At 40.9% G+C, this 27,472-nt stretch overlaps 1 protein-coding gene across 1 annotated transcript in view; it reads right to left on the bottom strand.

Moving 5' to 3' along the window:
• Positions 1–27,472, bottom strand: part of st6galnac5a (ST6 (alpha-N-acetyl-neuraminyl-2,3-beta-galactosyl-1,3)-N-acetylgalactosaminide alpha-2,6-sialyltransferase 5a) — a 239,921-nt gene that overhangs the window by 8,327 nt on the left and 204,122 nt on the right. Inside the window, exons 3-4 of the mRNA XM_057856866.1 lie at positions 18,466–18,878; positions 1,736–1,843 (exon numbers count right to left, since the gene is read on the bottom strand). Of these exons, the coding sequence (XP_057712849.1) occupies positions 1,736–1,843; positions 18,466–18,878 (521 nt within the window). The remainder of the gene's footprint in view (positions 1–1,735; positions 1,844–18,465; positions 18,879–27,472) is intronic.

Genomic DNA, 27,472 nt, shown 5'->3' with positions numbered 1-27,472 from the left:
GTGCCAGTCCATTTTTCCCTTCAAATGCATGTTTGATTGGCTGATGACTTGACCCCCCCCCCCCCACACACACACGCACTTACAGCCCCAGCCCCATGCTGCCTCCTCCTCCCACTTCGAAGAGGAAGGATATTAGAAGTTTTTTTTCCAGCCAGCTGCAGCTACTGTGGGTAATGTAAAAAGATGTCAATGTTGTGGAGGTGGGAAACACACCACCAGTTTTGCAACTGAGAGTTCGACCTGTATCAATGTTTGCATAACATTAAATTGTTTAAATTTGCAAACCTCAAAAACTTGAGTAGGAAGCTGATTTGAGAGAAGTGTCCTGTATGTATTTTCTACCGTTAAGGATAATTAAACTGTGAGAAATGTGGTGAACTAAGGTTTATCCCTTTCGCCCCAATTTTCATTTTTATTTTATTTATGTGGTTTCAAAGCATCCCAAAGAAGCTTTCATTTTTTTGTTGAGTTTGGCAGTGCTCGTGGACAAAAGCAGAAGTGTCTTACCTGAAGGAAGGCTGAAGTTTTATTTTTGTTATTCCCTGACTTAGAGGTTTTGTTTTTTGAGGTATATTTTTAAATATATATGTATACGTATATTATATATATATGTTATATTAATTTCTCAACAATGTTGAGTGGTCTTAAGACAAATGTTTATGTGTTGCATTCCTGGATAGTTAAGAGATTATTACCAAGTTTGTATTTATTGTGTATTTTAAAATAATTTGAGTTATATTCAAATATTGAAATATACATTTGCTAATTACATCCAAACATTTATTCTGGAAGTTTTCAAACTGTTTCTTTAGTAGTTTTTGAAAACAAAGGTTTGAATCGAACGTTTTATCAACTGAACCAATACATATGAAAGTTGTTTAAGTAAATACAGATGTATTTTGCGTTGATCATTTAGCCTATCGATTATTTGGGTTTATATTTGTGAGAAATGTAGCCCTGACCCCCATTCACCCAATCTGTTTGGTCTTTTTCATTTCCCGTCCCCAGCGAAAAGTATACAAGCAAGTTATGATGTTATATTGTCCATACCAATGTTGAGACCAAACCTACGCCCTTGCATCCACCGCTCGTATATGGAATTTGGGGTAATGGTTTAATTTAGGCCCTAATGCAGCATATCTTTACCAATGTTCGTCGGTCTTCCTTTCCTTTCTCCGATAGTGTTGTGAGCTTCGTTTCCATGGTAATTGCTTTCTTTTGGCTAGACCAGCATAGCTAGAAGACCCAGCTTTTTATTTGGGGCCATCGTGTCAAAAAGGGAAAAGAAGAAAAAAAAACGTCCTCCGGGCCATGCACAAACTCAGACAAGCACTATGCACTAGCTAAACAGAAACATAGGCGCTGGGGACTAGATGACGGATTAACCATGGGCGTTGTAAAGTCGAAACGTCGTAGGTCGAGGACATTGTAACCCGAGGACAACACAGTATTCTCCCGTCTTGCTTCAGGGCAATGTCATGTAATGGTTTTCTTTGACCCTCAGAGCAAACTCAATGGCATTAAGATTAGCCCAGCTTGATATTTTTGGCCTTAATCCTTAGTCCTTCGTTTTACTCGCGCTAATCCCTTTTAAAGATACTCTGTTCACACTGGCAAGAACATTAATCTGTCACTAATACCTCAGATGGTGCTGAAATATTAACGATGCTCCTTTGGGAGGAACACTCATTTTAACATACGCGGACAATCCCGATGTCTTTTGCCGTTTTCTCACCTGCAGAAGTCTGGGGAGACCATGCCGTAGACGTTGATTCTATCACACAGCTCCAGGGCGATGGTCATCGTAAACCAGCCAGTGCTCAGCCACGAGTTCGATATCTTCCTACATAAAGGGAAGGAGGGGTTGAAAGAGGGAACGCCAGTTAGATGGATGGAACGCATTTGATTTTTGCATGAGATTAACTGAAGGCCCGGCTCAACCTGCCTCGATCGTTCACTCCGTTCCGCGGCGTCATTAAAATAAGCATCAAACCCGTCACGTATCGAGCGATACAAATGAAGCCCGTCGAAGCCTTGATCAAGTAGCCTTGAGCGCAGCGGTCGCAAGGACAAAGCGTTCAATGATGGATGACCAGACAGACAATTTTCCATTTTCCCTCAAATGGGCTAGAATTCTCTGGAGCCAAAACATTGAAAAAAAAAAAAAAAAAAAAAAAAAAAAGAAAAGAAAAATATATCGCTTTAAATTTAAAAAGTCCTTCAGATCCTCAAAAGTGCTGCCAGATAAAAAGATGTCAGATTCGCTGTGGATTTTTCAGGGTTTAGCAGTCAGGAGAGTCGCTCCACTTCAAAAAGGAGCGTTGAAGAAAAACACTTGAACCGCTAAAGACGCAAAATAAAACCACAAGCGCATCACTTTAAATGCTAAAATGAAAAGGAGAAATCATTGAACGCTATGCATTTGAGTGCTCGCAAAATGTATGTTAGGTAATTGTCTTCCTATTTGAAATCATGTCAAGATTACTGAAGGTGCTAAATCGTTCTTTTGTTTACAAAACACATTTATTTTCGTTCTCATTTCAACTACGTTAAGTGTGTACAAAAACACATACATTATATTAGCTTTATTGGTGACTTCATTGATGTTAGCAAAAATGCCTATTTAGTTTATTGAAGATCAAATTTTTACATTGACCAAATAATTTTCGTTTATGAAAACACGCTTGTCAGCCCCCATGGTCAATGGCAGCCAATGTAAGTCAAACTGAGTTTTTATCATTCAGAGCTGGAACAAAAAACTAGGTTAAAAAAAAAAAAACATGTTGTGGGTAGAGTAGCCCCAAAAAATTACTCAAGTAAGATTAGCATTACTTTAAAATATTATTACTCCAGTAAAAGTAGTCATCCAAAAAAATTACTCAAGTACAAGTAAAAAAGTATTCAATGAAAAGAATACTCAAGTAATGAGTAGCATTGTAAGTAACAAACTTACAGCGTGATTTTTTTTCTTTTTTAAAATAATGGCATGGTACAGTATATTTTTTTCTCAGCACAATGTAATTTATATAAATTATTATTATTAAACTGTATTACATCCAGTGTTGTCAGCACCATTCAAACTAGGAATTATTTTCTCCACTGGAGGGCACTCATGCGCTTTGGACAAATAATGCTTAATTTCTGTCTGTATTTTTCTCTCTCGCCGGAATAGCGTACCGCACAAATGCTATTTTTTAGACCATGACGTCGCCATCGTAACGCGGAAGTGGGACATATAGACACGCCCTTGCATACAAACCATGTTATTTGTGATTGTTTTCTCTGGGAATCTTTCAAAAAAAAGAACATACCGATCAAACACTAATGCTATGGAACTTGTAGAAACGACTCTAGACATTAAGACATATGAAGGATGTTTTCTTTATACGTTTCCCGAAACCAAAAACTCTGAGGAAAAAAAATGAAAAATGAATCAACTTGCAGGGACGTCCAAAAGACCAGTTAAATGCCAGCAAGGTGAAGCCATTCTCATTTCATATGCAGTAAACATTTTCTTGGGGGCCATAGTCCTTCAGATGACGAAGAGGTAAGCCATTTTGATATTTTTACTTATTTTTTTTGCATGGCGTTTTGCCGTGCTGCTTGTCTGACAATGAATGACCTGAAAAAAATTAAAATGGCATCTGACAGCCACTGTTACCTTTTCTGTTGTAGAAAAAACAACTTTAGTAAGGGGGAAGTGTAAATACATTCTAGAAATAAGATTTGTTATTAATGAAAAAATTAAAAGTGTTGGTTGGCTGTCACTGAGTAGCATTTGCGATCGCTGCACAAAAATAAAAATGTAAATTGCTCCCAAGAACGGTCAGAGACGTAAGACAACCAGAAGATATAATATATAAGAAAGACAGGGCATATGGTGGTAAAGGATAGATTTTTGGAACAGGAGAATGTCAGTGTCAGTGGCGTAAGGCAAAAGAAAATGTTGTCGATAAAAAAAACTCTGGATCAGGTCGGCTCGTCTTTTTCAGCCCTCGACACTCAAGCCATCTCTTTAACTGAACATTTGTATGTTCTTCCACATCTTTACCAGTGAATTTGGCTTCAGGGACATCATTTTCAGACAGAATTGGTAGGTTTAGCTCAGTGAACATCTCGTTCGTACACTATTTACATGCATCGAGCATGAGGGACAAACGCGAGTTTGACCCCCTTAGCAACAGCTGCTAACATCATGAATATTAATGAGCAAAAGTGACATTTTGTAGTACGCCATTCAATGATTTTTTTGTTTGTATTTCTTTGGCTTAATGTGGTTATGTAATGGGTTATTGTACAGTCATAGACTTCATTACCTATTGACAGGACACTTCGTCATTCTTTGCGTAACACCTTGTCAGAGAGGGCCGGGCTTCATTTACTAAGAGCCGAAGACGTAACACGCTCATTTCGGATTTAAGCTTGGATGTTTGAAGAACTACGAAAGCTGTACCGCATACAAACAGGAAGGACTGTCTCAGGAGTGATTTGTTCGAGGATTCAAGGTAAATATTATATTTTTTGTACCACGCATGCGTCTTCTTTGTTTACACATGGAGGCGGGCTAATTTTAGTAACTGACTAGCCTCATAGTTCGCAATATGCACGCGAAATAAATGTTGCCTGCACGGTTTTTTTTGTGCTTTTAACCAAGAATCGAGACTGTTTTACGTCCATATCTATAAAGAATTCAGGGATTTATGAAATTTATTCACAAGAATCTTCGCCAGAAAAGCTCTGTTTACGCCAGGCGGCCACTAGCCTCATTCGCTAACAGAGTAGCATTGTGCTTTGACAAAATACGTAAAATAAACGCTAACTGCACGGTTTCTTTGCTTTTAACCAAGAATCGAGACTGTTATACGTCAATATCTATGAAGAATTCTGGGATTTAAGCATTTATTCACAAGAATTTTTGCCAGAAAAGCTCCGTTTATGTCAGGCGACCGCTAGCCTCATTCGCTAACAGTATATAGTGTATAATAAATAATGATTGTAAAGGGCTATTCTAGTCTATAATAAGTTGTGAGTGTATTCAGAATTGATTAATAATCTATTTACATATTATTTATAACTGATTCTGCATGTTTTCCTTAAGTATTAAGTTTCTGATGTTAAATTGGGTGATTTATTAGCTGTTGGAAAAAAAATTAAGTTGCTATTTCGGTGAAACATGATATGTTAAATATTGCTATTGATCCTGAAAATATAGGTGATTATCTCTGCATTTGGTGATTTTTGTGCACCTAGTGTAAAATCTGAGACTTTTATAGCCATTTTAAGTTGTGTTATACATATATAAAAATTAATTAATCGGGATTTTATAAGGTAACGACTTGGAATTTTTTTATGCCGCTGCTCATGGGGACTCATATATGGCTAAGGTAGGACTGTTTTGGTTTTAGGTCGGTAGCAGCTTTGGTTTTGAAAATATTTGAATTTGACGTTTTTGAAAATAGGCCCCCTACGAATCAGCCCATCTCCCGTGTCATGTCAAGTATTATGATGTCTATGGTACAGTATCATTATAGGTTTGATAAGTTTGTGCTGAAAGAAAAAAAATACCATTGTTTAAAAAAATAAAAAAATAAGCAGTTACTCACAATGTTACTCATTACTTGAGTTTTTTCACTGAGTACTTTTTTACTTGTACTTGAGTACATTTTTTAGATGACTACATTTACTTGAGTAATATTTTTTGGCTACTCTACCCACCTCTGATGTGCATCCAATTAGTAATGTTCTACAGAAAAACATGTAAATAAGGTAGGTAATATACATCATCATACCATGTTTATGCTATCTCATTAAAGGATGAAGCTAAGATGGATCATTTTCAATTTAATACCTCATAAAACTTCTGTGATTTATTGACAACCCTAATTTGTGTGGGCTAATGTTTACAAAACATACAGTAGGTAAGATTCACTGAACACCTGCCTTTGATGTTTGTGAAACACCTGTCATGTCAGGTTCAGTCAAGGCACTAATACGTCTCAGAAGTTAGGAAAAAACGCCTCTTCGTCTTTGATGTTTAAGAAAACACCTACCTCGTTAGGTTCATTGAAGACTAAATTATCTTTGGTGTTTACAAACAGAAAGCTGTCAATGTCAGTGTGAGCCGCTGTGTCGACATATTCATGTTTTTGTGCCTTTCATCTTCAAGAGGCAGCGGCCTCGCCGTGTTTACGCGCATATCGGAGAATAACCCTGAGGCAAATGTCGCCAAGACGCGTGTGGACAAACAAACTATTTATCCCTCTAGCCGACTCGCTACTTTTCTTCTGGCATTCACCAATTTAACGAGGCTTTTGATTATGAGTTGATTTTGCTGCGACGTGTTTGAACTTTTGAACAAGATTTCCTAGCAGGTTTTTATGGGCATATTTGCATAAAAGCATGATGAAAAGGTCCGCGTTGAGCCAAAAATTAAATCATAAATCTTTTGACGATTTTCTCAGCGGTCACACATCACATGTGATTTATAAAATTGATCTTATGGTATTGAAACACAAATTGATCATTTGTAACTTGGGGCAAAATGTATTGTTTATCAATATGTACAGTAAGTGTTGAATATTGATCTGTTTAAACTAGCGGTGAGATGAAAGCTCAATGGAATCACAATTTTATCCTGGGCAAAATATCGGTGTTGCTCTGCTCTACGAGTGTCGAAAATGGATCAGTTTTAACAAGTAATAGGATAAACTATTGTTACTGCGGTGTATCATTTTTTATTTTATTTTTTTACAATGAATATCATGGTGTTTAGTTGTCTTTTAGGGGTGGGTACCTCATGATACGATACGATTAGTGATAGAAGGCCCACAATAACTTTTATCTCACGATATGGTGACGCAAAAAAATATCGATACATCAGATCAGGAAATCAATCTATTCTAATCTACAATACAATTAATAAATAATAGGTTTATCACTAGTAGCGTCTAATCCATTTGAAGAAGGAGGCTGGCAGCCAGTGATTAAATTGCAGCCAATGAGTGTATGTTGTTGTTCTTTTTTTAGGTCATTTTCTGTTGATTTTCTGTCACTTCCTGTCGATTTATGGGTATTTCTGGGTCACTTCCTATTGATTTTGAGGCATTTATGGGTCACTTTCAGTTGATTTTGGGTTACTAAACTCGAAGTCCCTAGGAATGTCCCCAAACGAATAGGCACTGATTCAAAATCAACAGAAAGTGACCTGTAAATGCCCCAAAACTGGGAAGACTGACTGTGACTACTCTGGTTTTAATGCCATTGACGATGCTAGACATCCTATCCATTTTGACAGTCAAAATAAATTGGACATCTCGCACCCAATAAGCTCACAAAGAGACTGTTTTAGTGAAAGATTTCAGTAGCAACCTGTTGCTTCCTTTTTTTTCAATACAGTGATACCTTTTTAAAATGATGGATCGATTCTTGGCGGCAGCATATCGTTAAACTTTTAGGATACAAATATCGCGATATATTGTATCACCATTTCGATATATTATCACACCCCTAAACAGTTTTACCTAGTACTGGCACAAAAAATTGTTATTGCAGTGACTCACAAGCAACTTGAAGTGTGAGTAATGTATAGTGGTATGAAAACGTATCTGAACCTTTTGGAATTTCCCACATTTCTGCATAAAACACAATCAAATGTGATCTGATCTTTGTCAAAATCACACAGATGAAAAAACAGTGTCTGCTTTAAGTAAAACCACCCAAACATTTATAGGTTTTGATATTTTAATAAGCATAGAATGCAAACAATGACAGAAGTGGGAAAAATAAGTAAGTGAACCCTCTGCCTAAGGAGACTTAAAGAGCAATTGAAACCAATTTCTAACAAACAATTTGAGTCAGGTGTGTATTCAATCACTGATAAGTGGTTTAAAGCTGCCCTGCCCACTATAAAACACACCTGGTAAGAATTGTCTTGATGAGAAGCATTGTCTGATGTGCATCATGGCTCGGTCTAAAGAGTTGGCTGAAGACCTGCGATCACGGATTGTTGATTTTATATAAAGCTCAGAAAGGATACAAAACCATCTCTAAAGGTCTGGATGTTCATCAATCTACAGTCAGAAAAGTTGTATACATATGGAGGCAGTTTGGCACTATTGCTTCTCTCCCAAGGAGTGGCCATCCACCAAAGATGATGCCAAGAGTTCAGTGCAGAATACTCAAAGAAAAAAAAAAAAAAGATCCATAGAGTGTCTGCTAAATACTTATAGAAATCACTGGCACAGTCCAGTATATCTGTGCACACATCAACTATATGTAAAACTATGGCCAAGAATGGTGTTCATGGGAGGACTCCACGGAGGAAGCCACTCCTGTCTAAAAAAAAAAAAAAAACATTGTTGCTCTTTTAATGTTAACAAAAAGGCACTTGGACACTCCACAGAAGTTTTGGCAAAATATTTTGTGGACTGATAAAACCAAAGTAGAACTGTTTGGGAGTAACACACAATGTCGTGTGTGGAGGAAAAATGGAACAGCTCACCAACATCAACACCTCATCTGCACTGTGAAGCATGGTGGAGGGAGCATCATGATTTGAGGCTGTTTCGCTACCTCAGGGCCTGGACAACTTGCGATCATTCGTGGGTGAATGAATTCAAAAGTTTATCAGGATGTTTTGCAGGAAAACCTGAGGTCGTCTGTCAGACAATTGATGCTAAAAAGAGGATGGATGCTGCAACAAGACAATGGTCCAAAACACAAAAGTACATCAACTTCAGAATGGTTTCACAAGAACCAAATACATGTTCTGGAATGGCCAAGTTAAAGTCCAGTCTTGAACCTTGATGCTGTGGCATGACCTAAAGACAGCGATTCATGCCAGACATCCCAGGAATCTGAATGAACTACAGAAGTTTTGTCGAGAAGAATGGGCCAAGATTAGTCCTGATCGATGTGCCAGACTGAGCTACAGGAAGCGTCTCGTTGAAGTTATTGCTGCCAAAGGGGGGGGGCACAAAATATTAAATGTGATGGTTCACTTACTTATTTTTCCCCCTTCTGTCATTGTTTGCACACTATCCTCATTAAAATATGAAAACCTATCAATGTTTGGGTGGTTTTAGTTAAAGCAGACAGTTTTTTCATCTGTGTGATTTTGACATTTGGTGGCGAATTTATGCAGAAATGTGAGAAATTCCAAAAGGTTTGGATACTTTTTCATACTACTGTAGTTTTCTGTATCAATGCATTAAAGCAACACAAGGTAACTTTTCAGTTTTGGTCAATTTTAGCGACGCAGGTGGACAAAAGCGGTAGTGTTTTGCCTTGAGGAAGACTGCGTTTCCCATTAGTACCAGCGCAATGTCGTAAAATCATTATCTCCCTGCCTATAGATGGATGCAGCTGTGAGAAGGATGAATAGTAATGAGGTAATGAATCCAGTTGTGGCTAAACAATAGCATATGAACGATGCTAATATTAGGAAAATGGCCTCAAATGGCCTTGTGACCCCCCGACTCGAACTCCTCAGCGCTTACGAGTTTTGTTTGGGGGGGGGGGTCACGCCAGCGAGTGAAAGCTGGACCAATGTTACCTCTTGAGTGTCCTTTTATCCTGGAAGCCTATTTTTTTTCTATTTTTTGTCTCTTTGGACAAAACTTTTTGTCTCTTTTGTTGCTCAGCCATTTTTGCAGAATTTGAGCGAAAGCTTTCGCATCGACTTCAGTCGTTATAATGAATAGACCCTACTCACCTACGTCACAAAATGACGTGTCGCTGTATCCGGCCGCCATATTGTCCGTATTTTTTAGACTTATTCTCATTGTTTTCAATTAGTCGTGCAAGTTATAGAGCAATTCACGGAAGCCCCGGTGTTATCTGACGCTGTAAACTCATTGGATGCGTTGCATAAAAGGCGTTATGTGGAAAAGCTTCAGTTATCCATTCGCCAGATCCATATTTGATGCCTAAATCGATGTTTTTCGACACGCTGTCTATGCCGTCTTTGCCTGACATCTGCTAGCTACCCTGATATTTACAACTATCTTGTCCACACAAAATCAGCCTATTCTCATGAAAGTTAGAAAAACTTTAAGAGCTTGGAGGCTTATAAATACTTCGTTGCTGGTTGGGTGAAACAGGTCTACGTCCACGAAAATTCGGCAGGAATCTATCGTGTGCTCGGGAAGGTGAGTTACGAAATTTTCAATTCAAAATCTTTTGTTCTTGCTAACATCCACTGTCAAGTCTAATGTATTTCATGTCATTTGTCAATGGAGCTAAGGCTTTTAGCCTTGGTTTAGCGATAGCACTCTCACTACATACATATATAATATGTAATAAATATGAAGTGCGATAGCACTACTCCAGATTGTCCCTAGTTGAATTTATTTTTTGGCTTTTGACCTCAATAGTGAAATTGTAAATTAATTGTATGACAACTGTCTGATTATCCCCTTATAATTATATATTTTCAGGTAGTTCATTCACAACGTCTGAGTGTATGTTGTCGGCGATTAGCCTAGCAATGATCTTAATTGTGGTTGTCAGCCCAAAACCCTCTAAATATATATTAAATGCATCTTACCAGATATAAAATGACTACTACATAATCTGTGGTAGTCGTTTGGAGCCCAGTTTTCTCATCGAATTGCAGCAGTCAATCTCGGTCTCCTCTCCGGGTCTCTCGGAATACGGTAAAACTTCAAGTCTCTCCGTCAATCTTCTCTGTTTTTGCAACCGACCGCCACACACGACTTCACCATTTTGATTATTAATGTTAACGAGCAGAAAAACACGCCATAATAGGAGGAATTTACGAAGCGCTAATGCATTAACATGACGAGTATATGGACAACATGGCGCGGGGGCGTGGCTGTGACGTCACGTGAATAGGGTCTATAGGGAAAGGAGGAAGTGACGTAAAGCAGTCATCACATTTGTAGTTTTTTTGTGTGGCAGGGTTCCTTCTTTTTCCTCTGTTGCCTTTTCTCTTGGCAAACCAGCTCATTGATTTAACCGTGAACGTGTTTGTCTGGACCCCTGGCTACACGTGCGTCAACAATGAATCCATTTTCTCTTTGTTCTTTGTGAACTAATGTTCTACCTAAATAATGACTGGGTGCAGAAAAAGAACATTTAATTTTGCCTTAATCAGAGAGTTAATCAGTCTCTTGAACACGCACTGTGAGACATCTGTTAGCGCCTCTGCAGCAGTTATTAAAATGGGTGGATGTTGAAACACCCCTCATGCTGCGTTAATTACCTTGACTCTAACAGCAGGAATAAAAACTCAAATCATTATCCTGAATTCATTGACAGATACAGGCGCATAGGGTCGTTGATTGCATGTGGTTACCCGGAGAGGCGCCCCGCAGACAAGCAACTAACACTGCATACCCAACAATCTAACCTTCACAAACATTCATTCCTGATGCCGCAGTGGCGGTAAAACAGGAAATGAGAACAGTTGCCGCTTAATCACGGCTAACATTCGCCGTGATTCAAGTAGCCAGGGCCGGATGAATGTCCGTGCTATTCACCCGATGCTCCCCCACTTTCACCCCTTTCCCTACCCCCATGGCAATTTTCGTGCCGACGTCCATCTTAAACAGAAGTGGCTTTCAATCTCCCCAGACACGCTGAACAAAAGCCCAGGCACCGAGGCTGAAACCAATTGAGTTACTTTTTATTCACTGTTAACACTCAGCTTGCTTTCAAGTACTACAAACTTCTCCTAGAAGCCATTATACAGACGGTGGTCTCCTTGAATGGGTAAGGCAGAATGATGCATGATAACAACAAGGAAATTTAATAGAACAAATACCTTTGCCAAGGCTATTTTTGCTATGCAAAATGGATGTTGGCCAAAATGCAGTCATAACCTTCATGAAAAAGAAAACACCACCCAGCGAATGAATTTGAATTCTTCGTCGCAAAGCAAGAAATATTTTTTGAAACATGCTTCAAATATGAATGGCTACAGAAACCCATGCAGTAATGCGACATTTAACTCTTTCGCTGCCATTGACAGCGATAAGACGTCCGAACCATTTGAACTGGGAGGGTGGCAGCGAATGAACTTAATTCTGCTGCCACTCTTCCAGTTCAATGTCTACTAGTGATAAACTCACAGCAGAATAGGGCTGCAACTAAAGGCCGTTTCAAATTAGCGGCAGCCAGTGTTGTTTTTGGCAGCCATTTTAATTTTCGTCTTAGTTTTTTGGACGAAAATACTTGGTATTAGTCTTAGTCATATTTTAGTCATTTCAAAATGTGTTCGTCTTCGTCTAGTTTTAGTCAACTAAAACTCACAAATTTCATCCAGGTTCAATCAATAATTAAAAATAATAAATAATAAGATAATAAAATTTAATCAATAAATGATTTCGTCTATAAACTTCAAAAGTTTTAGTAGATGAAAATATAAAATAAATAAAGGTTTCCAACAATTTCAAATGAACATTGACAGACGAACACATCATTGTAGTCTACAAGGACATCACTATTTTCATGGTGATAATACAAGCTGAAGGAATCTGACCTTTTTAGCCAGAATGTCGGAATCACGCCAGCCTAACGGCCGGGCCCGCGCTGGCGCAGCTCCAGCGACCCGGGCCAGCGGGTCGCAGGCCAAACTCCGCGTGTTCACATTAGTCTTAACCCCTTGTACTGACTCTATTTTGAAAGCTGGAAAAAGGCTTCGAAACACAAGTTGACAATTTCTTCTGAGTCAACATCAATCATACAGCACAGAGGGACCCAGGCGAGGATCCAAGGTCACCATATCACAGGTAAACAAAAGGTTCACGAAAAAAAAAAATGCTTTGTTAAACATTCAGTCTTTTGAAGGCTATCGCAGGGCGGGCCTAGGGCAGGAAGATGGGTGTGTTTAGGATAATCTTCTATCGCAGTTTGGGCGTTGTTCAGTATTATTGTCTGTCTGTCTGTGGATTGGACAGGAGGATTCGGGAGTAAATGGTGTCAGGGCAATGAGGGTTGTGGATTTTGCCACCTCAGCGTCAAAGGGGCTCTTGGAGCCTTATCAGTCGTGTTATCAGTTGGATATCAGATGTTCTCCGGTGTTCCTTGTGTTGGGACAGGGCGTCCCACTATTTGTTCTGGACTGTCTGGGAGAACTGATAGCGAGAGTTGATGGTGCAGACGTTGGCTTGTAGGTGTCAATCTTGCTCAGTCAGTTGCATGATGCACATTTTGGGCTTCCGTGATAAGAAGGCATTATGTATCTCTTATGCCCTATGTTCTGCTTGTTTTCCTTAAACTATGGTTTAAGTGTTATTTATTTTATATTGGGTGTGTCAGAGTAATACAAAAACTCGATCGATAAATACGAGAAAAGATACTATTCCCTGATTGATTATGTTAAGTGTGTTAGAATAATGCAAACAGCTAGATGGTGCCTATGAGAAAAGGTACTATCTCATTCAATGCTCAGCAGGGAAAACAGGACATTATTGGCAATTAATTAAACTCCCCTGGACCCAACGAACTGTGTGTAAAATGTTTTCCGAGAGTTTAAGAAGACACTCACTGAGTCACTGTGCTAAATGCTAATGCTAACGTGAACGCTATGTTAAGCACAGACCTTTAAAACCTAAAGCAACTCAGTTACCTGAATTTAAGAGTAATTATTACTTGGCAAAGTAACTAGTGATAATTTTCATGTTTTTTTTTTTTCTCAAAAAAAAAAAAAAAAAAAAAAAAGGTCACACAATGTGAAGTTTAAAAGTTTTTGGGGTCAATTGGCCCTAGCCCAATTCTTTACCCTCCACTTAACTAGACACAAGCGATAACTAGAAAGTAACCTTTGCTATGTGTGGAAGTCATTTAAAGTTGTGAATCAACCGTTAAAGTTGTTATAATTGCTCCCGTTATTGCATTAGTTCCCTTCTGTCGACTTTCAACAATCAACATGTGTAAGTTTTAAAACTGTTTCATCATTTAAAGATAGATTTATGTCAAGATTTTGCTGATTTAGGACCATTTTAGATTTATAAAAAAAAAAAGTAGGTTCGCTAGGAAGGATCTCTACAAGAGAGCCTTTGAGAGGTCTACTGCTTTAAGATGGCGGCTGTTTACAAACGCATGTAGTCCTTAAAACATGTTGCTAATGCAGCCGTGTCTATAATTTGCATCTAGTTCTATAATATGTGATATCTACCGTATCATGTGGGTGTAGTTTGTAGGCTACAGTCAGGTATTATTGGAGCCACCTAGCATCGCGTTTGCAATGGCGTCTTCCCCACTCCTGCTCTGCTCTTTCGTCTCCGTGAGTCCGTCTCTCTGACTTTTTTTATTCAACCAACTTAGTAACGCATAGTAACACACGCCTTTCCCGCCTCAGTAACGGTAAGGGCGTTGCTAAGCTGAGAAAAGTAATTAATTAGATTACTTACTACTGAAAAAAATAACGCCATTATTAACGCCGTCATATTGTAACGCCGTTATTAACAACACTGCTCACTGGCCTGTAAATAAGCATGTGTGTGTGGTGCGGGGGGGCCGTGGGAGAAGCGCATCACGTCACAAGTGACACGACCAAACAAAAATAAAATGCGTGCTAACTACACATACGAATATATCACACATTGTGAATTTATGAAAGAAACTATGGCGAATTTTCATCTCGTTCTTGTCTCATCAGACGACAACTGGCATCCATCTCATTATGTTCTAGTCTCCCAAAATACGTATTCAGCGCGTCATTGTGACGTCATCAGCATGAAAAAAATTGTTTGTTGACGAAATATTTTCAACGGCAACCCATTCATTGTGTATGTGGTAGCGGACTTCTCAGCGACAGTGAGCGGTGGACGGCCGTCTTGGGCGGAACGGCAAGTTTGAATGACAGGGTCCCCCCAGGATTGATAAATCTAAATTCAAGACTTTTAAGACCTTTTTTAATGCCATTTCAACAGAAAATACTAAAAATATGAAATACTTTTCTCGCACCCATTATTTAGATAATATTGAATCATATTAAAAAAATAAAGCACTCAACATCAAATTTAACCTAAATTACTAAGTGTGTTTGACAAAAGAATGCACATTTACTGAAGATACAATTAAAACACATTTAAATTTAAGGTCTTTCAGATTTTTTTTCCCAGGATAAAATGGATTTTACACTATTTTTGTAAAGCAACTTCAGAAATTACATTTGCAATACAACAGGTTTCCCTTTTAAGAGGACCTAGTCAAGGTGGTAGGTTGGTGATTGTCAAGTTGGTCACCTTAACAGTAAAGTGCTTGGGAAAATCTTGCAATTGGCAGTGAAAGTTTAAAAAAACAGCCACTAAATGGCAGTAGTTTACCATTAATTACCACAAAATAAAAAAGCTACACATGACCATTTCCCTTGGTAATTGTTTTTTTTCTAATCACATTACAAGCATACAAAACATATGTTAATCCTTTGTTAGTTATTGAAGACATTTCTTTTAATCAGATAGAGAAAATCCATACTCTTATTCAACTTACTGGCAACTTACTTTGAAATGTTAAGCAGGTCCACTGCCTTCGCATGACCCATAAACTGCGACCCAAAGTATCTGGATGCGACTTGGTCGCCGATCCAATACCTCACATGCTGGTCCAACTGTTTGGACTTGGTTGTCTTGTTGAGGCTTTCGTCGAACATAACAACTAAGGCATCTGATCAGTTCCTTACGTTAGCACACAGTACTGTGCGATTGCCTGCTGTTGTGATATTGATGCTAATGATGCTAACAGCGCGCACGCATGAGGTGCATTATGATTTGTAGTGCAGTGCATCGTAAAAATTCTACGCGTCATCTTCATTATGGATTAAAAAAAAAAAAAAAAAAAAAACTTTGTCACGGATATAATTTAGGTTGCACTGAGATGTTTTTCAAAATTAAAACCACGGTGAAAAAATTCCAGACTTACGGCAGCTAATTTAATACTTTTAATACCTTTAATAATGGAAAACTAAATTCAATGCTTGTTTAATACTTTTAATAACCCGCGGGTACCCTGGAATGAATTCGCGCCGAGAGCTGGGGCCCAAAATAGAGCCTTGCTCTATTTTCAGAGCGTCAACAACGCAATAGCAGTTGGGCAGGCGTACTTGTATCTGTGCTATCAGGCTGTTTCAGCATACGGATGTACGCAAATCACGGCTGACGAAACCTTGATAAATGCTCTTTTTATTAAAGTTTCTCGAGCTCTGGGACACTCAAAAAATCACTCTCATACCTCTCCTTGCAATGCTAAATGGTATGGATGTGTTTGTGTGAAAATGTAGTTCACGGACAACAACAAAAAAAAAACTACTCACCTTCTCACCGAAACTAGTAAAACTCTTTACACGGCTATTATAATGCCCCCTGCTCCTTGAAATAAAAAAAGTCGCTGTTTTCTAGTGCAACAATGAAAAATAAACGCATTGGTGCTTAGGACTATTGTAAATATGCTTGCCGCTTGGCTCCTCCCGTTTTGCGCTTGCCGCGGACAGCTTTTCACACTAAGCTGACGCTAGAATGAAAAAGGTCTTAACGACTATTTTTATAATCGATTAATCGGATGATTAATTAAATGATTAATCGGACAAATGTCACTCTTTTCAATTCCGGGAATGTCCCACCGGCGGGAGGCCCCGAGGACAACCCAGGACTCGCTGGAGAGACTATGTCTCTTGGCTGGCCTGGGAACGCCTTGGGATCCCATCGGAGGAGCTGGTTGAAGTGGCTGGGGAGAGGGAAGTCTGGGCTTCCCTGTTAAAGCTGCTGCCCCCGAGACCCGACCCGGGAGCAAGCGGAAGATGATGGATGGATATTTATTCCTAATTTTATTCAGAATGTATTTATTTTGCTCTGTGTATTTGCTATTTGCAATAGTACCAGCAGTATTTATTTAGGATTTAGTGGAGGTTTTTGGGCTGTGGAACGAATTAATGGAATTATAATGAATTCTTATGGGAAAATCCTGCTCGACACGACCAGCCCTGTGCGACCGCTGTCGGAGTTTGGTCCGCATTGCCGGCAGTAAGTCAAATTTGTTCCCAATGAGGGTTGGATTCCGCTAAGGCTGTCCTTTGTCACCGATTCTGTTCATAATTTTTATGGACAGAATTTCTCGGCACAGCCGAAGCATTGAGGGGGTCCGGTATGGTGACCTCAGCATTGCATCTCTGCTTTTTGCAGATGATGCCGTGCTGTTGGCTTCATCAAGCTGTGACCTCCAATTCTCACTGAAGCAGTTCACAGCCGAGTGTGAAGTGGTTGGGATGAAAATCAGCACCTCCAAATTCGAGACCATGGTCCTCAGTCGGAAAAGGGGTGGATTGCCCTCTACGGGTCGGGGATGAGATCCTGCCCCAAGTGGACGAGTTCAAGTATCTTGGGGTCTTGTTCACTGGTAAGGGTAGGAGAGAGCGGGAGATTGACAGGCGGATCGGTGCAGCTTCTGCAGTAATGCGGACTCTGCACCGGTCTGTAGTGGTTAAGATGGAGCTGAGCCGAAAGGCAAAGGTCTCAATTTACCAGTCGATCTACGTTCATACCCTCAACTATGGTCACGAGCTGTGGGAAAGAACATGATCCCGGATATAAGCTGCCGAAATGAGTTTCCTCTGCAGGGTGTCCAAGCTCTGCCTTAGTGATAGGGTGTGAAGTTCGGTCATCCGGGAGGGACTCTGCGTCGAGCCGCTACTCCTCCGCTTTGAGAGGAGCCAGCTGAGGTGGCTCGGGCATCTGGTTCGGATGGCTCCTGGACACCTCTCCGGAGAGGTATTCCGGGCATGTCCACCGGGGACGACTCAGGACATGCTGGCGAGACTATGTCTCTCGGCTGGCCTGGAAACGCCTTGGGATCCCGCCGGATGAGCTGGTTGAAGTGGCTGGGGAGAGGGAAGTCTGGGCTTCCCAGTTAGAGCTGCTGCCCCCGCGACCCGACCCCGGAGCAAGCGGAAGATGATGGATGGATGGACGTACGAGCATTTCGACTTACAAACAAGGTCCTGGAACGAATTAGCTTTGTATGTAGAGGTACCACTGTATTTTGCTAATATGACTGTTCTGCCCTTTGGCAAAATGTATATTTGATTATAATACTGACTTTTGGTTTGTGATTCATGCTTTTATTTTGGCGCAGGAAGCTTACAGCAGGTAGTACTTCTGCGCGCGAGTAAGAGCGCATGTACACACGAAGAAGAATGTATGCGCGCACACGAAAAAGGGCGCACACGCATACACGACGAAGAGTGCATTTGGTCCCACGAAGAAGTCCCGCAGCCGAGTGAGGGAGTGGGGTGAAAGATTCCAGTTTAGCTCGCGGTCTAGCTAGGATTTATGTACAATAGCCCAAACGTCTTGGCGAGGACAGTACAATGATGTATAATACATGTTTTTTTGGGGAGTTATTTTGAAATTTAAGGTACATTTAGGGGTACTTAAAGTGTTAATCCCGATTCCTAAATATTTACTATAAAACGATAGTTCACGGTAGGCTTTCAAATTCAATTACCTGTCCTTGCCGGTTTCCTTCTTGAAGAGCTCGTCAAACTGCAGCATCTTCTGCCAGGAAATGATGTAAACTTTGAGCGCCGGCAGCACTTGGCTCATGAGCCGCAGGTTGTTGTACACCAAGCCCTTGCCGTCGCGCCGCATGTAGCTGCTCGGCCCCCAGAAGATGAAAACGGCGTCCTGGCTGGCGTTGAGCAGCTGGTTGCGACTCCTTAGTACGCGCTGCATGCTGGAGTGAGCAATGACGCGCAGGGACGTGCGGCGGCCCACGTCTGAAGCGTAGTCCCCTGCGGCGGGTGCGTCGTTCATGCGGATAACGCATTCGGCCCGGTCGATCTCTTGGCCCCGGCCGCCCCCGATGAGGTGGCCCGAGCTGGTCACTAGGGCGCACGTCCCGCAGTGCATCTTGAGAGGCTGGGCCAAGGCAGAGAAAGGAATAGGACTTGAAATATTGCAGCGACAGCATACAACTTTGGAGAAGACTACATTGTCTTTGATGTCTGTTATCTTCGCTGAAGACGAAATAGCCGGTAAAACTTACGTTATATCAAAGGCTCTAGAGTCTTTGATTTGACAAAAATAGATTTATTGAAGACTAAATTGTCTTTGACGTTTGACAAAGTCTACACTATTTTTATTGAAGGCATGCCGTATTTCTTTGATGTTTATGAAAACGTCAGTTTTTTTATAACTTCACTTTTTGCAAAAACCTAAAGCCTGCAAATCATAGGTGTCAAACTGAAGCCCCGAGAGCCAGATACAACACGCCAAAATATTTTGTGTGGCCCTCAAAAGTAAGTTATTTAATTAGACAATGTTTCATTTTAGTAGTCCTTCATGAGATATCCAGGAGGAAGTCAGAGAGTATTTACAATCCCCCCAAAATAAAATTTATTCATTCATTCTGAGCAGCTTATCCTCACGAGGGTCACGAGGGTACTGGAGCCAATCCCACTAATAAAATAAAAAAATAAAAAAACCCTAGAAAATCCAATTTCTGGGGAAATTGCGATGGTAGCTTTGCTGTGATGGCTGGGATATCGGTTCACTTCCTCTTGATTTTGGGCTTATTGGGTTCACTCCTTGTTTATATTGGGTCTCTTCCTGTAGATATGTGGGGATTTTGGGGGTCACTTCCTGTTTTTTCTGTTCAGTTGCTTGACACGGAGAATGGAAATCTGAGTGTCCGATTGGTCTCAACAGTTTTAATGTATCACCTGGAAGTATGACATACTCCAATTGTGATCATTCAACATGCCTCGTTTATTAGTAAAAAAGTAGGGAACAGGGAGGGACAGAAGAAAAGAAGGAGAGAGATATAGAGGAAGTACAAATAACAACAAGAAATACGTAGAACGCCTACTCTAACTATGAATATGTTGGTGCTATTGTTTGCCAGTTGTATTTCTTGAGTGTGTCTGATTACACCTAGTCATGCGTGAGTCCCGTCAGACATGTGATAGTCCTGCAGACGAGTGCAAATGCCGGTGGGAGCCGCCCCAGGGCCACGGGCCAGCTCAGCCCAACTCTCCTCCTACAGACCAGCAAGGGGCCCGCCATCATCCCACCCGAGATCCAGGATGGTCCCCCAGGCCATCGGTACCCCCGTCAACCTGCCTTCAGGGATGGAACGAGGCGACGTGTCACCACACCCGCCCGGGGTCACTTCCTGTTGATTTGGGGGCATTTCAGGTTTACTTCCTGTTGATTTTGAGGCATTTCAGCGTCACTTTCTGTTGATTTGGGGACATTTCAGGGTCACGTCCTGTACACATTGGGTCATTTTTTTTATTTTGAGGGATTCCATGGACACTTGCTGTATATATCGGATCACTACCTATTGATTTTGGGGCATATCAGGGTCACTACCTGCTCATATTGGGTCACTTCCTTTTGATTTGGAGGCATTTCAGGGTCACTACCTGTTGATTTTGAGGAATTCCATGGGTCACTTCCTTTAGATATCGGGTCACTTCCTGTTGATTTTGGGGCATTTCAGGGTCACTTCCTGTTCATTTGGGTCACTTTCTTATGATTTGGGGGCATTTTGGAATCACTTCCTGTTGATATCAGGTAACTTTGGTTGGAAATTCATTGGATAATACGAGCAAACGAAAGTTTTTGTGCTATTGAAATGAATCGCAAATAGGGCCATTGAAAATCGATGGGAAATTCTAGCCGATAAAAATGCATGTGTATGTTTTTTGGCAAATTTTGGTTGAACCTTTTTTGGCAAAAAACCATAGAACCTTTGTGCCCCTTAGCGTCCTGAATTTTTTGATACAGCATATGAATGATGAAAATATTTGCAATAGCGTACTGACCAAATGCTATTTTTGGACCGCGACGTCGCCATCATAACGCGGAAGTGAGACATTATAGACAAGCATACAAACCATTTTATTTCTGTTTGTTTTCTCCTGTAATCTTTCAAAAAGGAACATGCCGATCAAACACTGCTGCTATGGAACTTGTAGAAAACGACTTTGAACATTACGACATATGAAGGATGTGTTCTACATACCTTTCCTGAAACCAAAAACTCGGAGGAAAAAAATGTGAAAAATGGAACTTGCGTGGACGTCCAAAAGACCAGTTCAATGCCAGCAAGGTGAAACCATTCAAATTTCATATGCAGTAAACATTTTGTTGGGGGCCATGGTCTTTCAGAGGACGAAGAAGTAAGCAATTTTGATATTTTTACTTATTTTTTAGCGTGGCGTTTTGCCGTGCTGCTTCTGTCTGAAATAAATGACCTGAAATTTTTTTTTAAATGGTATCTGACTGCCACTGTTATCTTTTCTGTTGTAAAACACAGCTTTAATAAGGGGGAAGTGTAAAGAAATTATAGGATTAATATATGTTATTAATGAAAAAAAAAAAAAAGTGTTTGTTGGCTTTCACTGAGTAGCATTTGCGATCGCTACACAAAAATAGCAATGTAAATTGCCCCCAAGAACGGTTAGAGACAACCAGAGGATATAATATATAAGAAAGACAGGGCATATAGTGGTAAAGGATAGATTGTTGAAACAGGAGAATGTCATTGTCAGTGGTGTAAGGCAATGCACACAAGAAAAAGGTGGTGATAAATAGTTAACTCTGGATCAGTTCGGCTTGTCTTTTTCAGCCCTCGACACTCAAGACATCTCTTTAACTGAGCATTTGTATGTTCTTTCACACCTTTACCAGTGAATTTGGCACCAGGGACATCATTTTTGGACAGAATGTGTAGGTTTAGCTCAGTAAACATCTCGTTCGTACACTATTTCCAATTATTTACTATTGGGGACAAACGGGAGGTTGACCACAATTGCTAACGTCATGAATATTAATGAGCAAAAGTGACGTGTTGCTTGCGATACGCCATTAGAGACATTAGAACAACAAGGTCTCCAGAAGCTGAATTGACGATCAAAATTGATTTGACTGTTTGAGATTTGATAATTGATTAGCTGTCAACTCATCACGGCATATATGAACAAATAGTTAGATTTTAATGAAAACACACATGCCAGGGTCATTGAATAAAACATTCTTTGTTTACATAAATATAAATAAATGATTAGACTACAAACATTATTTTTTTTCACTGTCTGTTTGATTTTCACAAAAATGCTATAGATTTTTTGATAACTCTAAATTACCTGCAAAGTTAAGGAAATAAAATGAAAGTTTGTAAAATATGTATACTCAGTTCGCTGACGATTAAATCGATATTTACAATAAACACAACTAAGAAGTTGATGTATTCACAAAAACTTTGGTTGATATGTTTACAAAAACATATGAGAAGTCCATTGAATTCTCTGTTTTTCCGAAGCCTATTATTCTTTTCCCCTTGCAAAGATTGCGACTTCTTCAGACGAATGTAAAGCAGACAGAGACGCACACACCTGGGGCAACTTTGGTAGAAGGCTTCCAAACGCGTTTGAGGTTTAAAACACTTTGTTGACAAATGGGGAGCGACGGCGCCTCCTGGGTGTGTGCCGCTTGTCACCGCGTGCTTTGCGGTGCCTTCAAACTCACGGCCTTCACAAAGGACGCCAGGAAAGGACTGTTTTTACGCCCACGCTCTTTGGATATAGGTCGACGGATCTTGTAAATTGCATGGAAACGAAAACACGAAACCGTCAGTAGCAAAACAAAGAAAAACCTGGATTCTCTAAAATGCTCACTCAAGGTGGAAATTTTGTAATTATGGACGGTATCGGATTAGAAATGTTGTTTCCATTGTGCTATTGAATGGTTTCAGGAGAACAAAATACACGTTCTGGAGTGGCCAAGTCAAAGTCCAGACTTGAACCCCATTGAGATGCTGTGACATGACCTAAAGACAGCGATTCATGCAAGACATCCCAGGAATCTGACTGAACTACAGTAGTTTTGTCGAGAAGAATGGGCCAAGATTAGTCCTGATCGATCTGCCAGACTGATATGCAGCTACAGGAAGCATCTGGTTGAAGTTATTGCTGCCAAAGGGTGGGCCACAAAATATTAAATGTGATGATTCACTTACTTATTTCCCCCCTTCTGTCATTGTTTGGATACTATCCTCATTAAAATATGAAAACGTATAAATGTTTGCGTGGTTTTAGTTAAAGCAGACAGTGTTTTTTTCATCTGTGTGGTTTTGACAAAGATCAGATCACATTTGATGGTGATTTTATCCAGAAATGTAAGAAATCACAAAAGTTTCAGATACTTTTTCATACCACTGTATACACAAAAATTGTATGTTAAAAATGAAGGCAGGAGGTAACACTACTTCGCACTTTTTCACTTTTAAGCAACACTTGGTAACTTTTCAGTTTTAGTCGATTTTAGCGACGCCGGTGGACATAAACGGTAGTGTTTTGCCTTAAGTAAGACTGCGTTTGCCATGAGGATCAGCGCTGCGTTTCCCATGAGGACCAGTGCACACACGCATAGTGTCGTAAAATCATGACGGTCGCTGCAGATGGGTTAAACAACGTTTCCATTGCTAGTTGCAAAGTGAATGATGAAAATTAATAAGGTAATGAATCCAGTTGTGGCTAAACAATAGCGTAGGACTGTCGAGCCCCTTTCACACACTCCGGAACACGGGAATATCGTGGGATTTAACTGTGCAGCAGTTGTATGTGATAACAATTTCCCGGGTCAACTGACACGAAGATTACGCGGACATTTCACGGGTTGCGTCTTAGTACAGTGTCCGGGACTTTGCCGGAAGGCAGTGTGCGTGAAAGCAGGCGTTAAATTCCTGGGTCATAGCACGATGGCTGTTCACGTCATTTCCTCTACTACTCTAATTCGCTACTGAGGAAACTAGGTTGGTCTTTAGGTTGGTCTTTAAAGCAAAAAACAACATAGGGATGCGTTCAAGGGTTTTATTAAATACATATTTGCTACTACCACCAAGACCTGCACCCACGGCAGCTCCACCCGGGCCCGCGCCCGAGGCTTCCGTGCGCACTGCGGCCGCCTTCCTACTCGGCGGGGCCCGAGGCAAGGGGAAAGAGCGAGCCTCTCTCCACTGCTGCCCCGCAAACACAAATACACGCGATTGCGGGCTGAAAAGGGGGGATTACACAATGGAGTTGAACCGAGGAAGCGAGTCCATTGTCCATCTTTGGAAACGTGTGGTTTATTTTTTTCTCGATGTTAGGGTCCGCTAATGCAGAAACAAGGTTGTATTTCAAGCAGAAAACAACGGAGGGATGCATTCAATAGTTTATTAAATACAAAAATACACGCCATCGCTGGCTGAAAAAGGGGAATCAAACAATGGAGTAGAACCGAGGAAGCGAGTCCATTGTCCATCTTTGAAAATATGTAGTTTACTTTGTTCAAGATGTTAGGGTCCGCTACTGCGGACACAATGTTGTACTTCAAAGCACAAAACAAAGGAGGGACGCCTTCAATGGTTTACTAAGTACCAAAATACACGCGATCGCTGGCTAAAAAGGGGGAAAAACACAATTGGTCCGTGACAGTAGGTCGACAGGGATCAATAAAATACTAACCTAAGCAGTAGGCAGAGAGTCGATAAGACAACAAAACAAAGCCAGTGGGAGTCTTTGTTCCCAAGCCAGCGGGATTCTTCCTTCCATCCTTCTCTTGGATCGCCTTGGCTTAAATACAGAATTGAATTGGCTGCAGTAACGATGTCGGGAAAGGTCCCTCCGGAACAAAACACGATTCAACCAACATTGTGACAGCCAATGCCGACCAAAAATGACGTAATGTCCGGGTTATAAAATTGCGCCAGCAGCCCTCCCTGCACAGAGAGCGCCAGTGGGCAACACAGGACAAGTCTGTGAAAGTGTCCAACCCGCGTCATTCTCCGGACATCTCTACATGCGCGAAAGCAATGACGCGAGTACATCCCGCATCACCTTACACGGGATTTTCCCTGGATATGTGTGTAAAAAGGGCTTTAGGAACCGTGTGGTTTAGCGTGACTAACCCCCCCAAACCCAACCGACGAGTTCGGTCGGGGGGGCGGGTGTCACGCCAGTGAGTGAAAGCCGGGCTAATGTTTATTCTTTATATCTTGGTAGCCGCCCTTTCTTTTACCTCCTCAGATAAAACTTTCTGTCTCTGCCATCTTTGCAAAATTCGCGCAAAAGCGTAAGCATTGAGTTCCATTTTTATAATGGATGGAGAAAGGGGGAAGTCATGTATGCCGTAAAGCATTCAGCACATTTGTAATTTTTTGTGTGTGGCAGGGTTCCTGCCACCCTCCTTAAAGTTAATTAGTGAATTTGTTCATCTGAAAGTGACATAAACCCCCTCAAGATATAAAAGAGGCGTCATTCAACTAGTTGTCATGCGACGCATCACAAATATTATAAACTATTTTATAAAGGTTGAAAATTTACATAGTGTTGCTTTAAGCATTAAGCACTAGGAGTGGGAACCTCTTGGTACCTCACGATACGATACGCGATACAAAGCTCACGATAACGATGATATGCGATACAACGATTATCGAGTCATTGGTCAGGAAATCATTCCTGAATATTCTACAAAGAACTAATAAACAGAAAAACAAGCTGCTTCTGTGAGTTGGAATTAGTTTATCACTAGTAGACGTCAGTGTTTCCCACCAATGAACGAGACTGTGGCGGCCCGCCACAGTCTCGTCCCCCCCCCCCCCCCCCCCCCCAACGCCGGGAAAAAAAAAACAAAAAACTAATCAGATGCGTCAGTCAGCCGATTACACAGCTGTAGCCCACTCCACTCTACTACCCGCGCGAGCGAGAGCAGCATTTTAGAGTAGTATTTTATTTATTTATTTAAGAGACGCAAGGGGAACGAGTAGGAAGAATGGGAGAACGAGCGAGATAGCGAGAGATAGCGGTCGCATGTCTTAGCAGCCCGCTGTTATTTTGTTATTGTTTTTCTCTTTATTATTGTTACCACAATCAAGTGGGTAAGCAAATACAGACTTCTCTCCTTCTTCCCCATATCCGGGGCATTACAATAGTTTGGATCGGACTTTTCGGCGAAAGTAAGCGGTGGACGGCCGTCTTGGACGGAAAGCAAACTTTGATTGAACTTGCGCGGAGAGGCGGGGCCCAAAATAAAGCCTTGCTCTATTTTCAGAGCGTTGGTCACAGTAAAGTATTTATTAGTTCAAGCAGAGTAAAATGATACATATTCACGGTACAAGAACGTCGTTTCCGTGTCCATCGATTGGTAAGAAAAGGCTGTTTGTACGAGTGACGTGTGGGCGCTCCCGTCGGGGGGACATTTCGCGTGGAGTGGCTATTTTTCGGCACAACACCGACGCGCCAACTTCAGACAGGAGTTGGATAAATGCGCCCCCCACCCCAATTTCGTGAGCTCTGGCACACTCGAAAAATGACTCTCAGACCTCTCCTTGCTAAGTTAATGGTGCCTCGATGTGCGTTTGTGTGGAAATTTAGTTCACGAACAACGGGGAAAAAACTATTCACCTTCTCACCGAATCAAGAAAAACTATTTACACGGCCATTAGAATTCCCCCAGTCCTGTAAATGGGTCAGTTGACAGAAGGACTGTTATTGTTGTGGTAATGTAGTACTTATGAGGGTCAAATAAAAAGGAAAAAGGAGGGCTACGACGGCGGTCTGAAACCCCCGGCTCTTGGGCCGCATGCGGCTCTTTAGTGCTGCTTCGGAGCTTTTTTTTTTTTTTTTTTTTTTAATGGAAAAAGATGGGGGAGGGAAATATATTTTTTGTTTTAATAGGATTTATAGGAGGACAAACATGATACAAACATTCTTTCAATTCATTAATATTGTAATGAAGTTAAACTTGTGGTGTCATCGTACAACAGAGTAGTCACGTGGTGCGCTATAGGATCCACTGCAGGGAAAATAAACATTTAATCATGAAGGCTAATTATGTATTTCTAGCCAACTTAGTCATTTTTATAGTAGGCTAATATAGCTAGTATTGATAATTATAAGGCTTGTACAAGGCTTTTAATTTTTTGTTGCTCCAGACATACTGTATCAGTTGTTTTTTTTTTGTGGGGGGGGGGGGGGGGGGGGGGGGGGGGGGGGGTGGGGTCAAATATGGCTCTTTCAACAGTTTGGGTTGCCAACCCTGAGTCACTACGAGATGTAAGTTGTACTATTGCTACGAGAAAAAAAGTCACATTATTACATAGGGTAACGTAGCTGTAATCAGCAACGCATTTTACATACATGTACCGTAGCTGAGAGCTATAACATTAGCCTAGCTAATGAAATATTTCAAATATATCTTTGTTATGGTTCTTCTTGGGAGGAAAAAAATAATGAAAAAAAAAAAAAAAAATCGCCGTGGCATGACATGGTGTGGCTGTCCGACTCCGATGTAGCCCACCACCACAGTTTCAAAAAATCCTATGGTCAGAGACCCTCCCACCACAGTCTCCTAAAATCCTGTGGGAAACACTGCGACGTCCAATCCATTTGAAGTTGGAGGGATGGCAGCAAATGACCATTCGCTGCCATCCCTCCCACTTGAACGTCTATGGCCATCAGTAGCAG

Source organism: Corythoichthys intestinalis, chromosome 14, assembly GCF_030265065.1.
Source record: "Corythoichthys intestinalis isolate RoL2023-P3 chromosome 14, ASM3026506v1, whole genome shotgun sequence".
Taxonomy (NCBI): Eukaryota; Metazoa; Chordata; class Actinopteri; order Syngnathiformes; family Syngnathidae; genus Corythoichthys; species Corythoichthys intestinalis.
The sequence above is the reverse complement of the archived record's forward strand: the minus strand, read 5'-3'. Positions and strand labels throughout refer to the sequence as shown.